This window comes from Mirounga leonina, unplaced genomic scaffold, assembly GCF_011800145.1.
Source record: "Mirounga leonina isolate KUSES-001 unplaced genomic scaffold, KU_Mleo_1.0 Mir_91, whole genome shotgun sequence".
Lineage (NCBI taxonomy): Eukaryota > Metazoa > Chordata > Mammalia > Carnivora > Phocidae > Mirounga > Mirounga leonina.
Window position 1 is genome coordinate 27177233 of NW_023270839.1, and position 19767 is coordinate 27196999.

Below are 19767 nucleotides of genomic sequence, written 5' to 3' on the forward strand. Positions count from 1 at the left end.
AAAGAAAAAATTCTAGCTAGTTAACATATATTGTAATACTGGTTTCAGGAATATGACATTTAGTCTTTTTAAAATCTTTTTTAAATGCCACTTAATAATTTAAAATCTTTTCTAAATTCACCAATTTTTATTAAAAAAAATCTGAGAGTAAGAAGACTACTGTTGGTACTAGACTATATTAGAAAGTTTCAGGGTACTATTTTCTTGAATTTCTTAGCTCTGCAAAGTTGTGTGAGCTTACCCTTGAATTAAAATATGAACTAAAATCTGGAGAATCATATCTTAGAAGTATCTAATCCTAAAGCCAAATGTGCCTCAATATTTATTTCCTTCATCTTTGTGGAGCTGGGGAAAATATAAAAGCAGAAAGTAAAGCTAACTCCCTTAAGAGTCAATCATAGCATCATGGAACACTTCATCTAAAACTAATGATGTAATGTATGGGGATTAACATAAGAATAAAAAAAAAAAGAGTCAATCATAGCCTAAGGATGAGAAAATACACATTTTAAAATATTTATTTGGTGCCTTTTTAACCAGTGACTGATATCAAACAAGTTGTCTTTGATCATTAAGATGATCACAGTCAATTAAATAAATTCTTTTTTCCTTATTTACATGTCCAAGTCTTTGTAGTTACTTAGAGGGGGTGTCATTGGACTAAAAGCAGAACACGGGCCATTTTAAGGAAATAATTCCTTTTGCAATATCAAGTCTTCTCACAAAAAGCTGCTGAGGGCGCCTGGGTGACTCAGTTGGTTAAGTGACTGCCCTCGGCTCAGGTCATGCTCCTGGAGTCCCAGGATTGAGTCCCGCATTGGGCTCCTTGCTCAGCAGGCGGTCTGCTTCTCCCTCTGACCCTCCCCTGTCTCATGTGCTCTCTCTCATTCTCTCTCTAATAAATAAAATCTTTAAAAAAACAAAAGCTGCTGAATTTATAAGAAAAAATATAGACATGTTTAATATAAATTTAATGTGACTCTTTATATTACAAACTTTTCATTTATTAATATAATTCATTTAAATCTGGGTCATCTTTCCAAATGATTCAATTTCTTACTACTTACATTGCTCTCATCATTAAAATGCACAGTATATACCGATAAAGGTAATCTGACCTTTAGGAAAATTTAAACCATTAACTCTCATTGATATCACTTCCAAAGACTTTTATATTATATGTAAATGGGTAAGTAAAACTGATTTCAATAATTCTATGTAAGAAATGTACTTTTTGAGTTTTTTTTTTTTTAAGTATTTCCTCGTTCAAATGAAAACCAGTTAAACAGGAGCTAATCCAATTCTAAAAGAAATGGTTCTTATGGGAAAAACATAGAAAACTTCGTAAGTTATTCTGAAGAGTGAAAAATTCTTTTAAAATCAAAAAGACAGTGATGATGATAATTTCCCTTTACTATGTATCATGTTCTATATGCCTCTGTTGTTACTAGGTGACAGCTAAATTAAACAAACCTATTTTATTTCTCATTCTCTCTCATCTATTAGAGTATACATGACAGTCGTATGTTTGAGGATTTTTCTGTCCCTAGGAAACAGAACTTTGATATAACTCTGGAACAGCTGACTGTTTTTGTCATATTAATAACTTAGCATGATTTTTTTTTTACCTGTAGCTATGACTGTCACACAGTGCCTGGTAAATTGATGCAGAAAGCGATGCTGCGAGTGAATGAAGTGTGTGCACCTAAAACCAAAACAGCCAGTTACATTTCATACTAACATTTCTATACAACAGTAATATCTTACATATTAGAAAATACCCAGCAAACGAGCATTATCCTAAACAAGACTGGATCCTGAGACTACTAACTCTACTTTAAAACTTCTCACCCAACTTTATATGCATGCCCACAACACAGCTAACTGATTCAGACACATCTTCATCAAATATTTACTTACTGTGAGCCTGAGCAAAGTGCCAATGTTCATCTATTACTGGGACGATTCTACTTGCTAATGGTTAAAGATTCATATTCCAAAAAAGCAGAACCAAAATAAGTATACAATTTTCCAAGCTTTTAAACTGCCTTACAAAATTTCCCTTGATGAAAACAAACACTTGATCTTATCAATAAGAATGAATTAAATGTTTAGCTATATCAATCACTGTGTGAAATGGCTGATTTTTCAGAAAACAAGTAGTTTACTTAGTACTTACGAGTAGTGCATACTCCTAAAATTTTAAATTTAGAAAGTTTAAAAATTATCAATATAAAAACTACATCCTAAAAAAACCCATACTGAATCAACATTTTCAGACTCATAACATCTTAAATTTTATGGGAACTTAGAAACAGTTTCATCCTCTTTGAAAGCCTTATCCAAATTTCTAGGAACTGGAAATGTTTACTTAGAATTTATATGCATTTAATGCCTTTTCTAAGTGTCCATATTCACCTAACAAATAATTTAAGTAATCTCTCCTGAAAGACTAATACAGATTAATTCATGCTATGGATTCCAAGTCTCTAATAGGCTGATGTAACCAGTAAATCATGGGTCCTTCAGAAGAATGCACTACCAGAGGTCAAATGTGCCTTTTAAACAAAAGAAATAAAAAACAAAAAATGTTGGGGACCCGAAATGACATCAGCCACTGGAATTGGAAAAGTGTAGCACGAATTCACACAGGCTAGCACAGAGGTAGTCTCGTCAATTCCAAATCCTGCCAAGCTTCTCAGTGTTTTCTTGGGATCTCCCTGTTCTTAAGTCTTCAGCACAGGGTATGGGGTTTCATTTGGGGGTAGTTAAGTCTGTCAAAACCCTGATTGCCTCTAATACTGCAGAGCCTCCAACACACACAATCATCAAGGAAACAGTAGTGAGGATACTTTCTCTGGGATATTTCTGATCAGTCATGGTTCTCTCAAAGATACTCCCTGAGCTTATATTCTCATAATATCCTGGCATACAGTCATAAACATTTCTAAATTAATGGTTCATTTAAGGGGAATGAGGGATTTAAAGGAATATCAAGAGGCAAGAATACGGTCTAGAAAATTTCATAATCAAGAGTATTTGCCTGTCTCAAATTACTTTTCCATAAAGAGTCTTCCACGATCAGGACTGGGGACGTAGCACACGAAGAGCAATTTGAAATATTTCCTCCAAGTTCAAACTGGAAGACGAGTTTAACATATTTACCTTCTCAACGTGCACAATATCAACTGATCATAAACTTTACATTACCTTCACATCTTCAACACTGGGATGAGGTGGTGTTTTCATCTGAATAATAGTGTAAAGTATATCATGGATGTGATTATTTAGGTATAGTACAGGGTTAGCTATGACTGTTTTTGTTGAAGCAATACTTGCTGAAAGCAGAGGTAGGGTGGTGGGCAATGGAAGTGGAGACTGGAGCTGCTTCACTGTAGTCTCCTGTGGGTTACAGTGGATTATTTTTTTTTCAGAGTAGTTAAAATGGAGGAAAAAAATCAATTAGCAGTTACATGATAAATATACTGGTGACAACAACTGAATAAAAGCAGTAGGTATTTATTCACTCATTCTATGAAAATATATTGAGCACCCAACAGTATCAGTTGCTCTGCGAGATGCAGAAGATATAAAGATGAGCAGGACACAGCTGGGCTCTCAAGCTGTCAAGCCTACTCATAATCACTAAAGCTCTGATCTCCACAGACCCTGCAGAGCATAAATATCTGTCCCCCAAGAACGGAGGAGCTGGACATATTTAGGTTAACTAGTAAAAAGAGCTATTAAAATTATTAAAATAACTAAGATTGAAAACAAGAGTGAAATTCGTACCTGCTGTGATTCTTGTAGCAAAAATTTGAGTTCCATCCTTACGGAGGCCAGACCACCACCCTGGGCCCCGTGAAGGCTACAGTAACTAAGAAACACTCTCAGGAGATCTTGGTTTTTCTGTAACCACAATTTTCGTCTTTCTGCATGTTCTCGTTTTGCCTGCAATCTCCGTCTTTCTATTTGGTGGCGCTCATAGGAACCTATATCTGGTTTGTCCATCATTTCTTCCTGGTCCAGAAGATCACTCTCTACCTTGGGATGTGTTTTACTGGCATATTCTTTAATAACTGATTCATGGTTACATATCTCATGCAAGGCAGCAATTTCCTTTTCAAGCCAGTTATAGAGCTGAAATCGGAGTTTTCCACCATCTACTTCATAACCTGTAGCGAGTGTTCTTAGCTCAGTCATAAGGATCTTTAAACAAGCTCTGAATTTTAGTTGCTCAGCAATCACATCAACTTCAGTGTCACCTTCCAGAGAGTCCTCTTCCTGAGGAGTCAATAATACATTAGGGTCTGAGGCTTTCTGATCTTGTCTGTCTGTCTCCCTGGCAACTGTACTTTTCATTATTAAACCAACAGCATCTTCTTCTTCCTCTTCCTCTAAGGCACTATCATGCTCTTCACCCCAATCAAGATTAAGAGGCTCCTCATCAACTTTTACTATTGGCTGGCTCCAGTCAAACTGTGATGAAGTGACATTAGACCAATCAATGCCAGAACTTCCATTGTCATCACTCACAGTCTTTGATTCTGAAGGTACATCATCCATCTTTTTAGGAATCGAGTCAGGCTGACCTTTTTTTGAAGGTAAGGCAGATATTTTGGTAACTTTTGGAATTTTGGAGAGTACCTCCAAAGCTAGAACAGGGCATCCAACTTTAAAATGAGCATTTGCAGTGGTAAAGAATAATTTTCTTTCTATAAGGTTAATTTTATCAACAAAGTTTTTTTCAGTTTTGAGACCTAAGGTCGCCAAAGTTCCTTCAGGGGAGGCAAGGTTTCTTCGAATAAGCAAAGGATGAGTTCGAAGGTAGTTGTAGAAACTAAACACCACTGGGTTACAAGATTTGATGGTAACTATAGAATTAAAACATACAATCACAAGTTATTATTATGTTAATTTGCACTTACATTACAAAAGAATAAATATGTCAGCATTTCCTCAAAATAAAGGATACTTAAATATTATTTACATATTTATTTTTAATATTTCTTCTATTTTTTAAATGGAAAGAAAACACCCAAAAAATGTTTAATTGGTTCCCTAAAAAGGGAGGGAAGAATAGGAATGGAGAGGTCAGGAAACAAGCTAGATCCCTCTGAAAATACCTTGGTTTGATATATTTTATTTCAAAGCCATGTCAACATTTTATATAATTTTTTTAAAGATTTTATTTATTTATTTGATAGAGAGAGACAGCAAGAGAGGGAACACAAGCAAGGGGAGTGGGAGAAGGAGAAGCAGGCTTCCCGCGGAGCAGGGAGCCCAATGCAGGGCTCAATCCCAGGACCCCGGGATCGTGACCTGAGCCGAAGGCAGATGCCCAATGACTGAGCCACCCAGGCACCCCACATTTTATAAAATTTTAAAAGAACAATTATATTTGAAAAAAAAGCAACAGCAAAATTAAATAAGTGATTCTGTATATCAAGCTGGTAGCATAACCACACAAAGAGGAACTATAAAGTGACTTTAAAATAAGTAATCTGGCTGCACACCCTTACTGGGATATACATAAAAACAAAAATAACTACTCCCCCCACAAAAAAAGCTTAAACTGTTCTCAGTAATCATGTTGCTGTGAAAAATTTTTGCATCATTATTCTGAAGCTATCATTACATATAAAATAACAAATATGTTAAGGCTATAAGAATTCAACCTTTTCATTATAAGACACAAATACGAAATCTAAAAAGAAATTTATAATCTATATTGAATTAAAAATTTCAGTGTGAATTTATGAATTCTCAGGTAAAATATATCCTAGCTCCATTCATTAAAACAGCCTAGACACAATGGCCAAACCTATAGCAAATGAGGATCCCTATGCCCAAGCTGTAGTCTCTATTACTCCCCATTAAAAGGAACCAGGATTCTTTGGAAGGATGGCCATTTCCCGGCCTGGGACATGAACTGTACAAGAGGAGCCTGAATCATCATGTCATAACAGAAAGCAAAGCTATCAAGGAATAGTATCAAAAAGATTCAAGAACTTGTAGAGGCTCCCACTGGTTAAAAATGAGATAATCTGAACATCCATAATAACCTACAATGGATTCAAACACAAATCTACCTATATTTGAGTTCAAGTAACTCAAATAAATATAAAAGCTAATTAGCTGCCTTGGTAGTATGTTAGTGAACCAAACTACTATTTTGAAAACTGGTAAAGAGAAAGAATCAAACATTTATGTTCCCTTCACTATGTATAGTACTGGATTTCAGAGTAATCAAACAGCAAAGGGAGACTGTACTTCTAGAAAAGTATTCCAACTCATAAAGGAAGAATAAAATGACACAATTAGAATATCATCACTTTACAAACATTAATGAAAGAAAGGATTTTGCAGTGATCACTGATGGCTGTTAATACAACAAGAGCAAAACAAGAAAACAATATGCATTCCCTGAAAGAAGTACTCCACGCTACCATAAAATATTTCTGCCAAAAATCCAATAAAAGCATCTAGAATCTTAATTGCCAATTTATAGGAAATATAGAGAACATGGGGGAAGAACACATGAAGTGACATAAAAGGGACAAAACAAACAAATTCTAAAAAGTGAGAAGCCACAAAGTAAACAATCTGACTTCTTTAACAAATATATTACAAGGGACAAGAAAAAGGAAGAAGGAAAAACTGTGGATCAAAGTAGACAAAAGAGGGCACCTGGGTGGCTCCGTCGGTGAAGGTCATGATCCCAGGGTCCTGGGATTGAGTCTGTTTCTCCTTCTACCCCTCCCCCCTGCTTGTGCTCTCTCTCTCTCTCAAATAAATCAATAAAATCTTTAAAAAAAAAATAAAAAAATAAAGTAGACAAAAGAGGCACCTCAACAAATCATAACATATATGCCTCATCTGAATCTTGACTCAAACAAATTGCATAAGATTTTATGACACAACCAGGAAAGTCTGAACACTGCCCATTGCATGATTACTAATCAAATTTTGTTACAGTGATACGTGTTGTGTTTAGAGTCCTTACCTTTTGGAGATTCATTGCAAAATATTTGCCAAAGAAATGCTATGCTGGAATGTGCTTCAAAATAAATCTATGTTGAGAATGGGAAGAGGTAAAAAGAATGGTGTATATATGACACAAAGTTGGTTTAAGTTGGTAACTACTGAAGCCGGGTGATGGATCCAGAGACGTTCAATATATTATTCACTCTTTTATATATATTTGCAGTTTCCACAACTGGGAAAAACTAGTTTTTAAAAATTAACCTAGAAAACATTAAGGAATAAAAAGAACCTTCCTTCTGTAAGAATGTGCACATTTTATTAAAATCACCTGGGAAACTCAGATACTTATTTTCCTTCTAAAGGTTTTACTTCCTTTCCTTTAAAATTTTTAACATTATTTATTAAAATATTTCTTCTTTATAAAGAATGTAAAAATGGGTCCCTAATCTCTTTATCCATGAAAGGTTTTTTTTGCATTTAAAAATAATACATAACAAAAAAATTTTTCAAGTTTTTATTTAAATTCTAGTTAACATATAGGGTAATATTGGTTTCAGGAATACAATTCAGTGATTCATCACTTACATATAATACCCAGTGCTTATCACAAGTGCCCTCCAAGTGTTAATACTCATCACCCAGGGGCGCCTGGGTGGCTCAGTTGGTTGAGCGACTGCCTTCGGCTCAGGTCATGATCCTGGAGTCCCGGGATCGAGTCCCGCATCGGGCTCCCTGCTCGGCAGGGAGCCTGCTTCTCCCTCTGACCCTCCTCCCTCTCATGCTCTCTCTCTCAAAAAAAAAAAAAAAAAAAAAAAAATTAAAAAAAAAAAATACTCATCACCCAATTATAACTACAGCAAGGACAAAATGCAAAGTAAAAGCTTGGATCTCCCCACACCTATTCCCCAAAGGTAACCAGTAACCAGTCTTCAGTTTCTTTTTTTTTTTTTTTTTTTGAGAGAGTGAGAAAGACATGAGTGGGGGGTGGGGGGGGAGGCAGAGAATGTTAAGCTGTCTCCACACCCAGCACTGAGCCCAGCACAGGGTTCGATCCCTCAACCCCAAGGTCACAATCTGAGCCAAAATCAAGAGCTGGAGACTTAACTGACTGAGCCACCCAAGCGCCCCTGTATTCAGTTTCTTTTGATTTGTTCCAGAAAACAACAAAGGGAGAGGAAGAAGGAGACTAGACCCAGTAGGTAAACGCACACACGTTTGTGACATGCATATGTAAATAAAATGCAACAAGAATCACATTGTTCTGTATCTTACTTGTTTCACTTAATAATACAGCACATATTAACACATTGATCTCCTCATTTTCTAATGGTACACTATTTCTGTAGTATGGATATACTAGAATTCATTTAACTATTCTATTGACAAACACTTAGAATGTTCCATTTTCTAAAAATTATGGCAAAGAGTGCTTATAAATGCCCTCCAGACCCTTTTAAAAAATCTGAATTATTTGGGATAACTAGAAGTAAAGAAAGCTTATCACACAAGAATAAAGGTCCATGCACTAAACCAGTGTGTGCAACAGCCAAAATTCCTACTTAAAAAACAAAACAAACAAAAAAACACTGGCTGTATGATTATATGGAAAGAGCTATACAATGTGTAAACGTTATGTATGCTTCAGTTTAACATAATTGGTTTTTGTTTTGTATTTTTTCCTAAATAAAGATAAGTTCAGAAACAGCCTTCTTTTTTTTATTTTATTTTATTATGTTATGTTAGTCACCATACAATACATCATTAGTTTTTGATGTAGTGATCCACGATTCATTGTTTTCATATAACTCCCAGTGCTCCATGCAGTATGTGCCCTCCTTAATACCGTTAGCCCATCACCGGGCTAACGGCCTTCTTTTAAGAAAGAAAAAGAGGGGCACTTGGCTGGCTCAGCCGGTGAAGCGTATGACTCTTTTTGTACATTTAAGCCCTACCCTGGGTGTAGAAATCACTTAAAAATAAAATCTTAAAAAAAAGAGAGAGAAACCCACAAATGTCCTACCTTGATGTTCATCATCCTCCTTTGGTGTTTGTTCCAATAATGTGTCCAAAGCTCGGGTATAATCTTTCATTACCCAATAGGCAAGACTACGCAGGAAAGGATCAGGATGTAATCTTTTGCAATCAAATCCTGAGCCATCCTTTTGGCAGCCCAGAATCTTCTGATTTAGGATGGATATATAAGTGGATGAAGTCTCAAATTCAGATTCATATAAACGGGCAATAACCATGGCTAGCTGAATATCTTCCATTTTTTCAAGACATACCTATAAATATTAAGAAATACTTATTTAATGATAACTACTTAGAGATATGAAATATTCCACTGATACCCTGGAATCTACCATTTATATTCTCATAGTGGTGAGGGTGTCCAGAGGTTGAGACGGTAAGTCAAGCAAATGACTGCTTGATAGGAGATTAAGGAATAGCAAGAAGAATAAGAAACTAGAACTTAGCAGCTTCTGGCCTAGAAAGATCATTTATAAAATAAGCATAAGACAAATATCAACATCACCTCAGACTTAGGTCAATTTAAATTAATAATATTCATTTTAAATTAAATATACTTACGACATTTGAATTTGTATATATCAGTTCCTTTTAATTCCCAAATACATTTCCACATAAACACAACTACTACTATTTTAAAAGAACCTTCTAATTAAATAACAACGTATGAAATAAAGTCACATATTCTATTTCTACTCTCTGTAAGTTTATATTCTAATGTAATTACTCATATAGAGAATTTGACGTCATTTCACGCAATAAAAGCCTCTCTCAATCAACATTTTTCTTCTTCTCCTGATTATCTTCTAGGTTAAACTTCCCATTTCAAAATCATAAATATTTGTTATTTTAAAAAGTCATACACCAGAGATAATTTTGAAAATATGACTAATTCTAAATGTAGAGAATTTCTTTTTGTTGGATATTTCCTATTTCTTCTAAAATGTATTATTTCCAATTATTTCTATTATTCCTTCACTGGTTTGGATTGTTCATAATGACAGTAAGTATCAAGGAGGAAGATCTCATAAACAGTAACATTCATAATTTCTCTCATTTTTTAAAGATTTATTTATTTATGAGAGAGAACAAGCGAGCCGGGGTGGGGGTGTCAGAGGGAGAAGGAGAGAGAGAATCTCAAGCCAACTCTCTGTTGAGCATGGAGCCTAACGCAGGGCTCCATCTCAGGACTTGAGATCATGACCTGAACCTAAATCAAGAGTTGGACGCTCAACCGACTTAGCCACCCAGGTGTCCCCACAGTTTCTCTCTTAATCAGCTGCCAGGCGTTTATATCAAAAAATGCAAAGTTTTACCTCTTCATTCATTTCCAATACCTAAGACAACTATATTACAAAACAATACAAATAGCAATTTCAGTTCCTTATCTATGAATTTCATTTAGAAAAAAAGAACTTAAAGCAGCTGTCTACTCCAGAGGAGGAGGTTGTGACCTATACACACTTCAAATAGTTCAGAATCATAAGATGGCTAGGAAGAAAATACTCATAAGCCATTTTTTGCCATTTTTTGATACATATATACTTGCAATATTCCCTATAGAAAAGTTTTGGTTTATGTTTCACACCTGAATTGATTTATAATTTCGTTTATCACCACACCACTATTTAAGTTCAGTGACCTCTGTAGTTATTCTCTGTCCTTATAAACATAGGACAGAAAATTCAGTCTAACTGAACATAATTTAAAAAAGGCAATTCAGTATGTAGAATTATGTTGTAATGAACTTTACAAATCTGTAACCTAATTTACTGCACACAAGTTTTCTGATTTAAAAAAATTTAATTTATAATGCAAGTAATAAAATTAATTTCAGTATTACAAACTGAAAAAAAAAAGAAAATTACAGTCTACTCTACATTTTCAGGTTTTCAATCTCCTACAAGTATCTCACAGCATATTTTCTTGTACCTCTATGGCATCTTTCAATGAACCAGCTAACAGGAAAAAAGCAGCAGATTGTTCAAAGCGCTGTTTTCCAAGTAAAGAGAAAGCATTTTTCAAAGCGGCTTTACGCCATCTATCTTCATTAAAGTTGTGGCTGAAAAATGTTGTCATCTTTTCATCATGCTGTGACCTGGGAACCAGAACACAAGTACCAGTGGTTAAGGGAAATCTAAAATATTGTGAACTCCTTGCAGAATATGTGAAAATAACCTCAAACATCCATCTGAAATAATAACTTCAGTGATAGGTATCTGTTATCAAGCTTCTCTTCACTTCTAATAAGGAAAGCTCAAAGTCCCTGTATATACATAAACAGGACACATTGTTTACTTTTCAAAGTGCTTTTATCAGCTTTTTTTTTTAACAACATCCCACCCTTTAGGTTAAGCTGAACCAATATTATACCCATTTTTTGCAGATAAAGGAACCAAGATACAAAAAAGTAAGCTCATCTGATCACACTCATATATCTAAGTGCTTTCAAAAGCATTAGCATCAGAAGATTTGCAGTACAATCTTCATTCTGCTAAATTCACGTTCATTGTTGAGGCAATTTACCTAAACAGACCCCACACTACTGCTTTCTTCTTCATTGAAAGGTAGAATAACGCAGAATCCAAGGCATCATTGTTCCTCTGAAAAGATGCTTTGGCAACCTAAATGGTAAATAAAATATTCTATTAAATTAACTATTTGATAAAAGAATTACAACCAATTAACCAACAATTAATGCTTCCCTGCTCTTACATGGCTGATGGTAACCATGGAGATGAGAAAAGTTGGCTCTATTCCACGATCTCCAGTAGCTTATAATATATGCTCTGAGAGACAACCATTTGTACTCCAGTAATTATAATGAAAATAATAATAGCAACTAGCAATTTTACTGATTACTTCCGTGTACTAGGCACCAGTCTCAGTGCCTTTTATTTATCTTATTACATCCACAATCCATGAGGATTATCCCCATTTTACATAGGCAGCAACGGAGACACAGAGAGGTTAAGTGAACTGCCTAATGTCACACAGTAAGGGGTGGAAAAGGTATTAGAACCCAGGTAGTAATAAAACTGTCACCCATACAAAACAAAAAACAAGGCAGAATATTCAACAGATGTGACCTTTTTCTTGAAAATTACATGTTACACTTCTCTTTTTTTAAGATTTTATTTATTTTTTTGACAGAGAGAAACACAGTGAGAGAGGGAATACAAGCAGGGGTAGTGGAAAAGGGAGAGGCAGGCTTCCTGCAGAGTAGGGAGCCTGATGCGGGGCTTGATCCCAGGACCCTGGGATCATGACCTGAGCCAAAGACGCTTAACGACTGAACCATCCAGGTGCCCCAAATGTTACATTTCTTAATGTTTTGTAAAAGCTAAAATGCTAACTTCCATAGTGGATGTGATTTCACAATTTAAAGCTCTCTCAACTCATACTGATACAGACATCTGTGAATAAATATCAATTGTATATACACACATTTACTACAGACAAAAATAAGTGCTCTGGTGTTTTTTAAACGTACTTTTTAAAAAAAAACACATTCTTTTTTGGTATTTTGCCAATCAAATTTTGACAATTCTAAAGGACTGACAGACACCCTCTTTCTGGCATGTAATTCAAATACAGAAGGTTGAATCTCCATTATTTTCAAGAGCTTACAAATTTCAGTTCTTAGAAATTCCATGAAAAAGAGTCTTAATGAGCACATGACTGATAATCTCCTCGGAGCTTACAGCCAAAGTTGCTGAATTCATGCAGAATTAATCAACTCAGGATTAAGTTTAAAAATTAAGCCAGTAACATTATTGTACATAATTATATTATTTTGAACACAATTACTATACAGACCACATCTTAATTTTTCAGAGACACTTACGTAAGTTCTGCAAATCACTAAGTTGAGAGATAGAACAATAAAAAACAACAGCCGTTTTATTAGCTCACATTGACTGATGGTGAAGCAAGAAACTACCAAGGCATGGGAGAGGCGGAAATTGCATCATGAAAATGTTGTATTCTCAATACTTATTTATTTTTCTTCTCCCTTTTTAGTATTTTCTCTGACTTCAATCATGTAACTTAGTATTTTGATGTTTATTTTTAGAGAAATTTTTATTCATTTTTAGCTTATACATCTCAAGGCAAAAAATTCACATACCCCTTTGATGCAATTTTAAGAGATACATTTCTTGTGGAAATAAATCATATGTAAATATCAGAAATAATTATATGACAAAACTGATTGTTGACAAGAAATTAAAGAGATCTTTGTAGACAACATCTGAAACATTTCAGAGAATATATGTCTTCTTTTTTCCATTGTTTCAGAATATAAAAATTTAATGTAGATACTGTGTTATTTACATGCTATAACAATTAACTTTCCCTATACACCAGAAACTACATTACTTGGTTGGTGTGAGAATAAATTCCTTCTTACATTTGTGCCTATTTTGAGGAGAGAAACACTGATTATCTTATTGGCAACTTTACATGTACAGGAAAATAACATTTCTGTGTTTCAATTTCAAACTGATCTGAGGGCCACAATGAACACAAGAATCTCAGGATACTAACTGAGATGAAGATGGCGCATCCCTAACCACCCTCAACCTACCAAATGAAAATACGCCTGGGGGATATACGTTTTAAATAAGTTTGCCTGGTGATTCTTCCGTCACTAAAATTTGATGACTACTACTGTAGAGGAATGAACTCCTCTTGGGAGAAATAAATCTATACTTCTTCACAAATGTAGTATCATTAATTGTACTTGTGGGAATTTCAATGAGCTCCTACAAGTAAACAATATGAGAATTCCACCTTTCTAACCCCAGTAGAGTAGAAAGGGCAGAGACTCAGTCTAACACTTAACTTGGAGCTTGGGCGGGTTACCTAACCTCTCTAGCCCTAGTCCATCAGGTAGAAATGGAGATGGTAATGCAGGGCTGATAGGATGATTTTTTTTCCCAAAGGTTTTACTTATTTGACAGAGAGAGAAAGAGAGCACAAGCAGGGTGAGAGGCAGGCAGAGGGAGAAGCAGGCTCCCCGCTGAGCAGGGAGCCTGATGTGGGACTCGATCCCAGGACTCTGGGATCATGACCTGAGCCGAAAGCAGATGCTTAACCGATTGAGCCACCCAGGTGCCCCCAATAAGATGATTATATGCAATAATTTATGAAAAGCAACCAGCACCAACCTGGCACACAGCAGGTGCTCAATAATGGTTTGTTTCTGCAACACTGAAAGAACTTTCAGCTTCCAGTAACAATTGAACAATTTTTTTTCTTAAGGGAACCTACCAGAAAACAGATTCCAAAAGCCTGTCTTAAAAAATTTTATAGCGTGTTTAATTTGCTGCCACAGATACATTCTTCAAGTGCACAAAAATCAAAACCTTTTATTGAATGGTATTTTAAGTGTACAAAGGAAGTTTGCTATTTATTAACCTAGCCATACAGAGAATCCTTTATATAAAAAGAACTTTTATATCTATAATGTACATACCTGATAAGAACTTAAGCTTGCTTTCTAATTTAGATTTTTGTGTTTTCTTTTGTAAATACTGTTATTGAAGTATAGTTGACATACAATGTTAAAATAGTTTTGGGTGTATAACAGTGATTTGACAATACTATACATTATGCAATGCTCACCATAGTAAGTGCTGTCACCATCTGTCACGATACAGTGTTATTACAATCTTACTGACTATATTCCCTGTGCTGTACTTTTCATATCCATGACAAACTTCCAGTTACTAAAAAAAAGATTTTGAATTTTCTCAAACTATGACACACCTCAACTGAGAGCAGAAAATAAGCAATTCCATAAATATTATAAAGTCAGTATATATGCAAAAGGCAATTGATATACTACAAAAACATTTTATAAAGGTCAAGTTTTTGGAATCTCCAAAAATTTTTATTTAAGAAATTCTCAAGATCTCAAGATGTAAAAACTAATTCCCCACTACAGATTTTCTGGAAGATAATATCTTTTAAATAATATCTTTAAGATTTTTTTTAACTTAAGCATCCAATTAAGTAAAATTACCTTTTCAATGCATCTTCGAAGAGTGTTAATATTCCTGACCCACCAACCTATTCCCATAGCTCTTAACTCAGACCACTGAGGGTCCCCTCTCTGAATTGCCGGAATCATATTAATCAGTTCTTCTTCAGCCTCAGAATGAAAAGCCCAGGCAAAATGGCAGGTAGACACACCTAAATTAGAAATACAAAATAATAACCTTCAGAACTATGTCAAAAAAAAGACCAAAAATAATTTTTCACATAGTCATGTAATTATTCATTCATTCTGGAAAGAACTTTCAAGCAGAAAAAACAGGGTAAAAGGACGTCTTTCATCATTCGGGATTTTACACTATAAACTTTTAAATATAAGAGCAATGGCAGAATACATAAAGCCAAAAATCTCTATCTTTTTTCCAAAGTATTTGCTTTTTTTCTCTGCAAAAATAAGGACACTAAAACTTAATCACTGGAAAGATATTTGAACATCGAGTCATTTATACGTACACACACCAAACTTATCAACAGTGAAAGCTCTGGTCAAGTCAAAATATCTTGGTCTGTGTCCTTGGGTGTTTTTTCACAGCAAGCCACTTGCTTGCAGACCACATCCTTTAGCACTGAATACTGAAAACTCCCCATTCATCCCTCTGGCCAAGGAGCTAAATATCATTTCACAGTAAGGTCTCACCTTCAAGAGAGTTGCAGGGAATAACAACAGTCAGGAGATACATTCCTCTGCCTTTTGCACCCTGGTTAAAAGCAGCTTAAAGCTGCCTAATACTGATGGTATATGGCAAACTCTTTTTGTCCTGATAGAAGACTGACAGGGATCTAGGCTGTATTTAGAGGCAACACCATCAGACTTGGGAGTACAAGGGAGTTTATCAGCAGTTTAACTACTGAGAACACTTTATTCCACTTAGAGCAGGTGAAGAGGAAACACGAGGGAAATGACGCACACAAATTGATGACAGATAGTGGGAAGCCAGGAAAAATTCCCAGAGCAGCCTAGAAAAGAAGCCAGACTGGTGAAAGTAGCCATCTGTAAGGACCCATTTTGGAGCTCATGTCTGAAGTCAACGATAGTCACATTACAGCCCAGGCTTCTCAATGCTAGAAAACCATCAATGTTACTAAGTATAATTTTTTCATTGACAACTACCATATAGACTTCCAATATAGTTTAAAACTTTTCTAATCATTACTGCTTCACAATATTTCCTTTAAAAAGTATAAAAAGAAAAAACTATTATGACCATTTTTAATAATAATCTTAAATCTTTTAAATTTCCCATTGCTAACATTTATATACAACTGTGCTTGAAATCACAGCACACACACACAAAATCAATGCAACAAGCCTTTGACTTGTTGACACCATAAATTTACGGGAAAATGGTCAAAATTTAATAACACCAATTTGTAGTTTTTCAGAACCTAAAAGGCAGATTAATTTTTAAATCTCTGCCTGATTTGAGAAATAAACACTACAACAAATAACTGACACTTTGCTTTAGAAGCTGCTATTACATAGCAATGCACACAGTATACCTTTGCTAATAGCAAATTTATAATACAAAGAATAATGTAAAATATATTACATTTTATACCCTTAAATGAAATGTGATTAATTAAATCTTTGGTATGATTAAGTGGAAACAAAAAACACAGGGATGTCAGGGGAATTAGGTCCAGAAGGCAAAATTAAAAGAGCAGTGAATAAACTGGTTCTTTGAAAGAATTAACAAGATTGATAAACCCCTGGCCAGACTTATCAAAAAGAAAAGAGAAATGACCCAAATCAACAAAATCATGAATGAAAGAGGAGAGATCACAACCAACACCAAAGAAATACAAACAATTATAAGAACATATTATGAGCAACTCTATGCCAGCAAATTAGATAATCTGGAAGAAATGGATGCATTCCTAGAGATGTATCAACTACCAAAACTGAACCAGGAAGAAATAGAAAACCTGAACAGACCTATAACCACTAAGGAAATTGAAGCAGTCATCAAAAATCTCCCCAAAAACAAAAGCCCAGGGCCAGATGGCTTCCCAGGGGAATTCTACCAAACATTTCAAGAAGAATTAATACCTATTCTTCTGAAACTGTTCCAAAAAAATAGAAATGGAAGGAAAACTTCCAAACTCATTTTATGAGGCCAGCATTACCTTGATCCCAAAACCAGACAAAGACCCCATCAAAAAGAAGAATTACAGACCAATATCCCTGATGAACATGGATGCAAAAATTCTCACCAAAATATTAGCCAATAGGATCCAACAGTACATTAAAAGGATTATTCACCACGACCAAGTGGGATTTATCCCTGGGCTGCAAGGTTGGTTCAACATCCGCAAATCAATCAATGTGATACAATACATTAACAAAAGAAAGAACAAGAATCATAGGATCCTCTCAATAGATGCAGAAAAAGCATTTGACAAAGTACAGCATCCTTTCTTGATCAAAACTCTTCAGAGTATAGGCACAGAGGATACATACCTCAATATCATAAAAGCCATCTATGAAAAACCTACAGCAAATATCAATCTCAATGGGGAAAAACTGAGAGCTTTCCCCCTAAGGTCAGGAACGCGGCAGGGATGTCCACTATCACCACTGCTATTCAACATAGTATTGGAAGTCCTAGCCACAGCAATCAGACAACAAAAAGAAATCAAAGGCATCCAAATCAGCAAAGAAGAAGTCAAACTCTCACTCTTTGCAAATGATATGATACTTTATGTGGAAAACCCAAAAGACTCCACCCCAAAACTGCTAGAACTCATACAGGAATTCAGTAAAGTGGCAGGATATAAAATCAATGCACAGAAATCAGTGGCATTCCTATACACCAACAACAAGACAGAAGAAAGAGAAATGAAGGAGTCGATCCCATTTACAATTGCACCCAAAACCATAAGATACCTAGGAATAAATCTAACCAAAGAGACAAAGGATCTGTACTCAGAAAACTATAAAATACTCATGAAAGAAATTGAGGAAGACACAAAGAAATGGAAAAACGTTCCATGTTCATGGATTGGAAGAACAAATATTGTGAAGATGCCAATGCTACCTAGAGCAATCTATACATTCAATGCAATCCCCATCAAAATACCATCCACTTTTTTCAAACAAATGGAACAAATAATCCTAAAATTTATATGGAACCAGAAAAGACCGCGAATAGCCAGAGGAATGTTGAAAAAGAAAAGCAAAGCTCGCGGCATCACAATTCCGGACTTCCAGCTTTATTACAAAGCTGTCATCATCAAGACCATATGGTACTGGCACAAAAACAGACACATAGATCAATGGAACAGAATAGAGAGCCCAGAAATGGACCCTCAACTCTATGGTCAACTAATCTTCGACAAAGCAGGAAAGAATGTCCAATGGAAAAAAGACAGTCTCTTCAACAAATGGTGTTGGGAAAATTGGATAGCCACATGCAGAAGAATGAAACTGGACCATTTCCTTACACCACACACAAAAATAGACTCCAAATGGTTGAAAGACCTCAATGTGAGACAGGAGCCCATCAAAATCCTAAAGGAGAACACAGGCAGCAACCTCTTTGACCTCAGCCGAAGCAACTTCTTCCTAGAAACATCGCCAAAGGCAAGGGAAGCAAGGGCAAAAATGAACTATTGGGACTTCATCAAGATAAAAAGCTTTTGCACAGCAAAGGAAACAGTCAACAAAACCAAAAGACAACCGACAGAATGGGAGAAGATATTTGCAAACAACATATCAGATAAAGGGCTAGTATCCAAAATCTATAAAGAATTCATCAAACTCAACACCCAAAGAACAAAGAATCCAATCAAGAAATGGGCAGAAGACATGAACAGACATTTTTCCAAAGAAGGCATCCAAATGGCCAACAGACACATGAAAAAGTGCTCAATATCGCTCGGCATCAGGGAAATCCAAATCAAAACCTCAATGAGATACCACCTCACACCAGTCAGAATGGCTAAAATTAACAAGTCAGGAAGCGACAGATGTTGGCGGGGATGCGGAGAAAGGGGAACCCTCCTACACTGTTGGTGGGAATGCAAGCTGGTGCAGCCACTCTGGAAAACAGTATGGAGTTTCCTCAAAAAGTTGAAAATACAGCTACCATATGATCCAGCAATTGCACTACTGGGTATTTACCCCAAAGATACAAAAGTAGGGATCCGAAAGGGTACGTGCACCCCGATGTTTATAGCAGCAATGTCCACAATAGCCAAACTGTGGAAAGAGCCAAGATGTCCATCGACAGATGAATGGATAAAGAAGATGTGGTATATATATACAATGGAATATTATGCAGCCATCAAAAGGAATGAGATCTTGCCATTTGCAACGATGTGGATGGAACTGGAGGGTATTATGTTGAGCGAAATAAGTCAAAAAGAGAAAGACATGTATCATATGACCTCACTGATATGAGGAATTCTTAATCGCAGGAAACAAACTGAGGGTTGCTGGAGTGGGGGGTGGGGTGGGAGGGATGGGGTGACTGGGTGATAGACACTGGGGAGGGTATGTGCTCTGGTAAGCGCTGTGAATTGTGCAAGACTGTTGAATCTCAGATCTGTACCTCTGAAACAAATAATGCAATATATGTTAAGAAAAAAAAAAGAAGAAGAAGAAGGTAGCAGGAGGGGAAGAATGAAGGGGGAGAAATCAGAGGGGTAGACGAACCATGAGAGACGATGGACTCTGAAAAACAAACT

At 35.7% G+C, this 19767-nt stretch overlaps 1 protein-coding gene across 2 annotated transcripts in view; it reads right to left on the reverse strand.

Annotated features, from left to right (window-relative positions):
* Positions 1–19767, reverse strand: part of DMXL2 (Dmx like 2) — a 148839-nt gene that overhangs the window by 22147 nt on the left and 106925 nt on the right. For both annotated transcript variants that reach the window (XM_034994846.1, XM_034994845.1), the window contains exons 20-26: positions 15047–15216; positions 11545–11642; positions 10951–11116; positions 9008–9272; positions 3793–4874; positions 3211–3402; positions 1629–1705 (exon numbers count right to left, since the gene is read on the reverse strand). In XM_034994846.1, the coding sequence (XP_034850737.1) occupies positions 1629–1705; positions 3211–3402; positions 3793–4874; positions 9008–9272; positions 10951–11116; positions 11545–11642; positions 15047–15216 (2050 nt within the window). The remainder of the gene's footprint in view (positions 1–1628; positions 1706–3210; positions 3403–3792; positions 4875–9007; positions 9273–10950; positions 11117–11544; positions 11643–15046; positions 15217–19767) is intronic.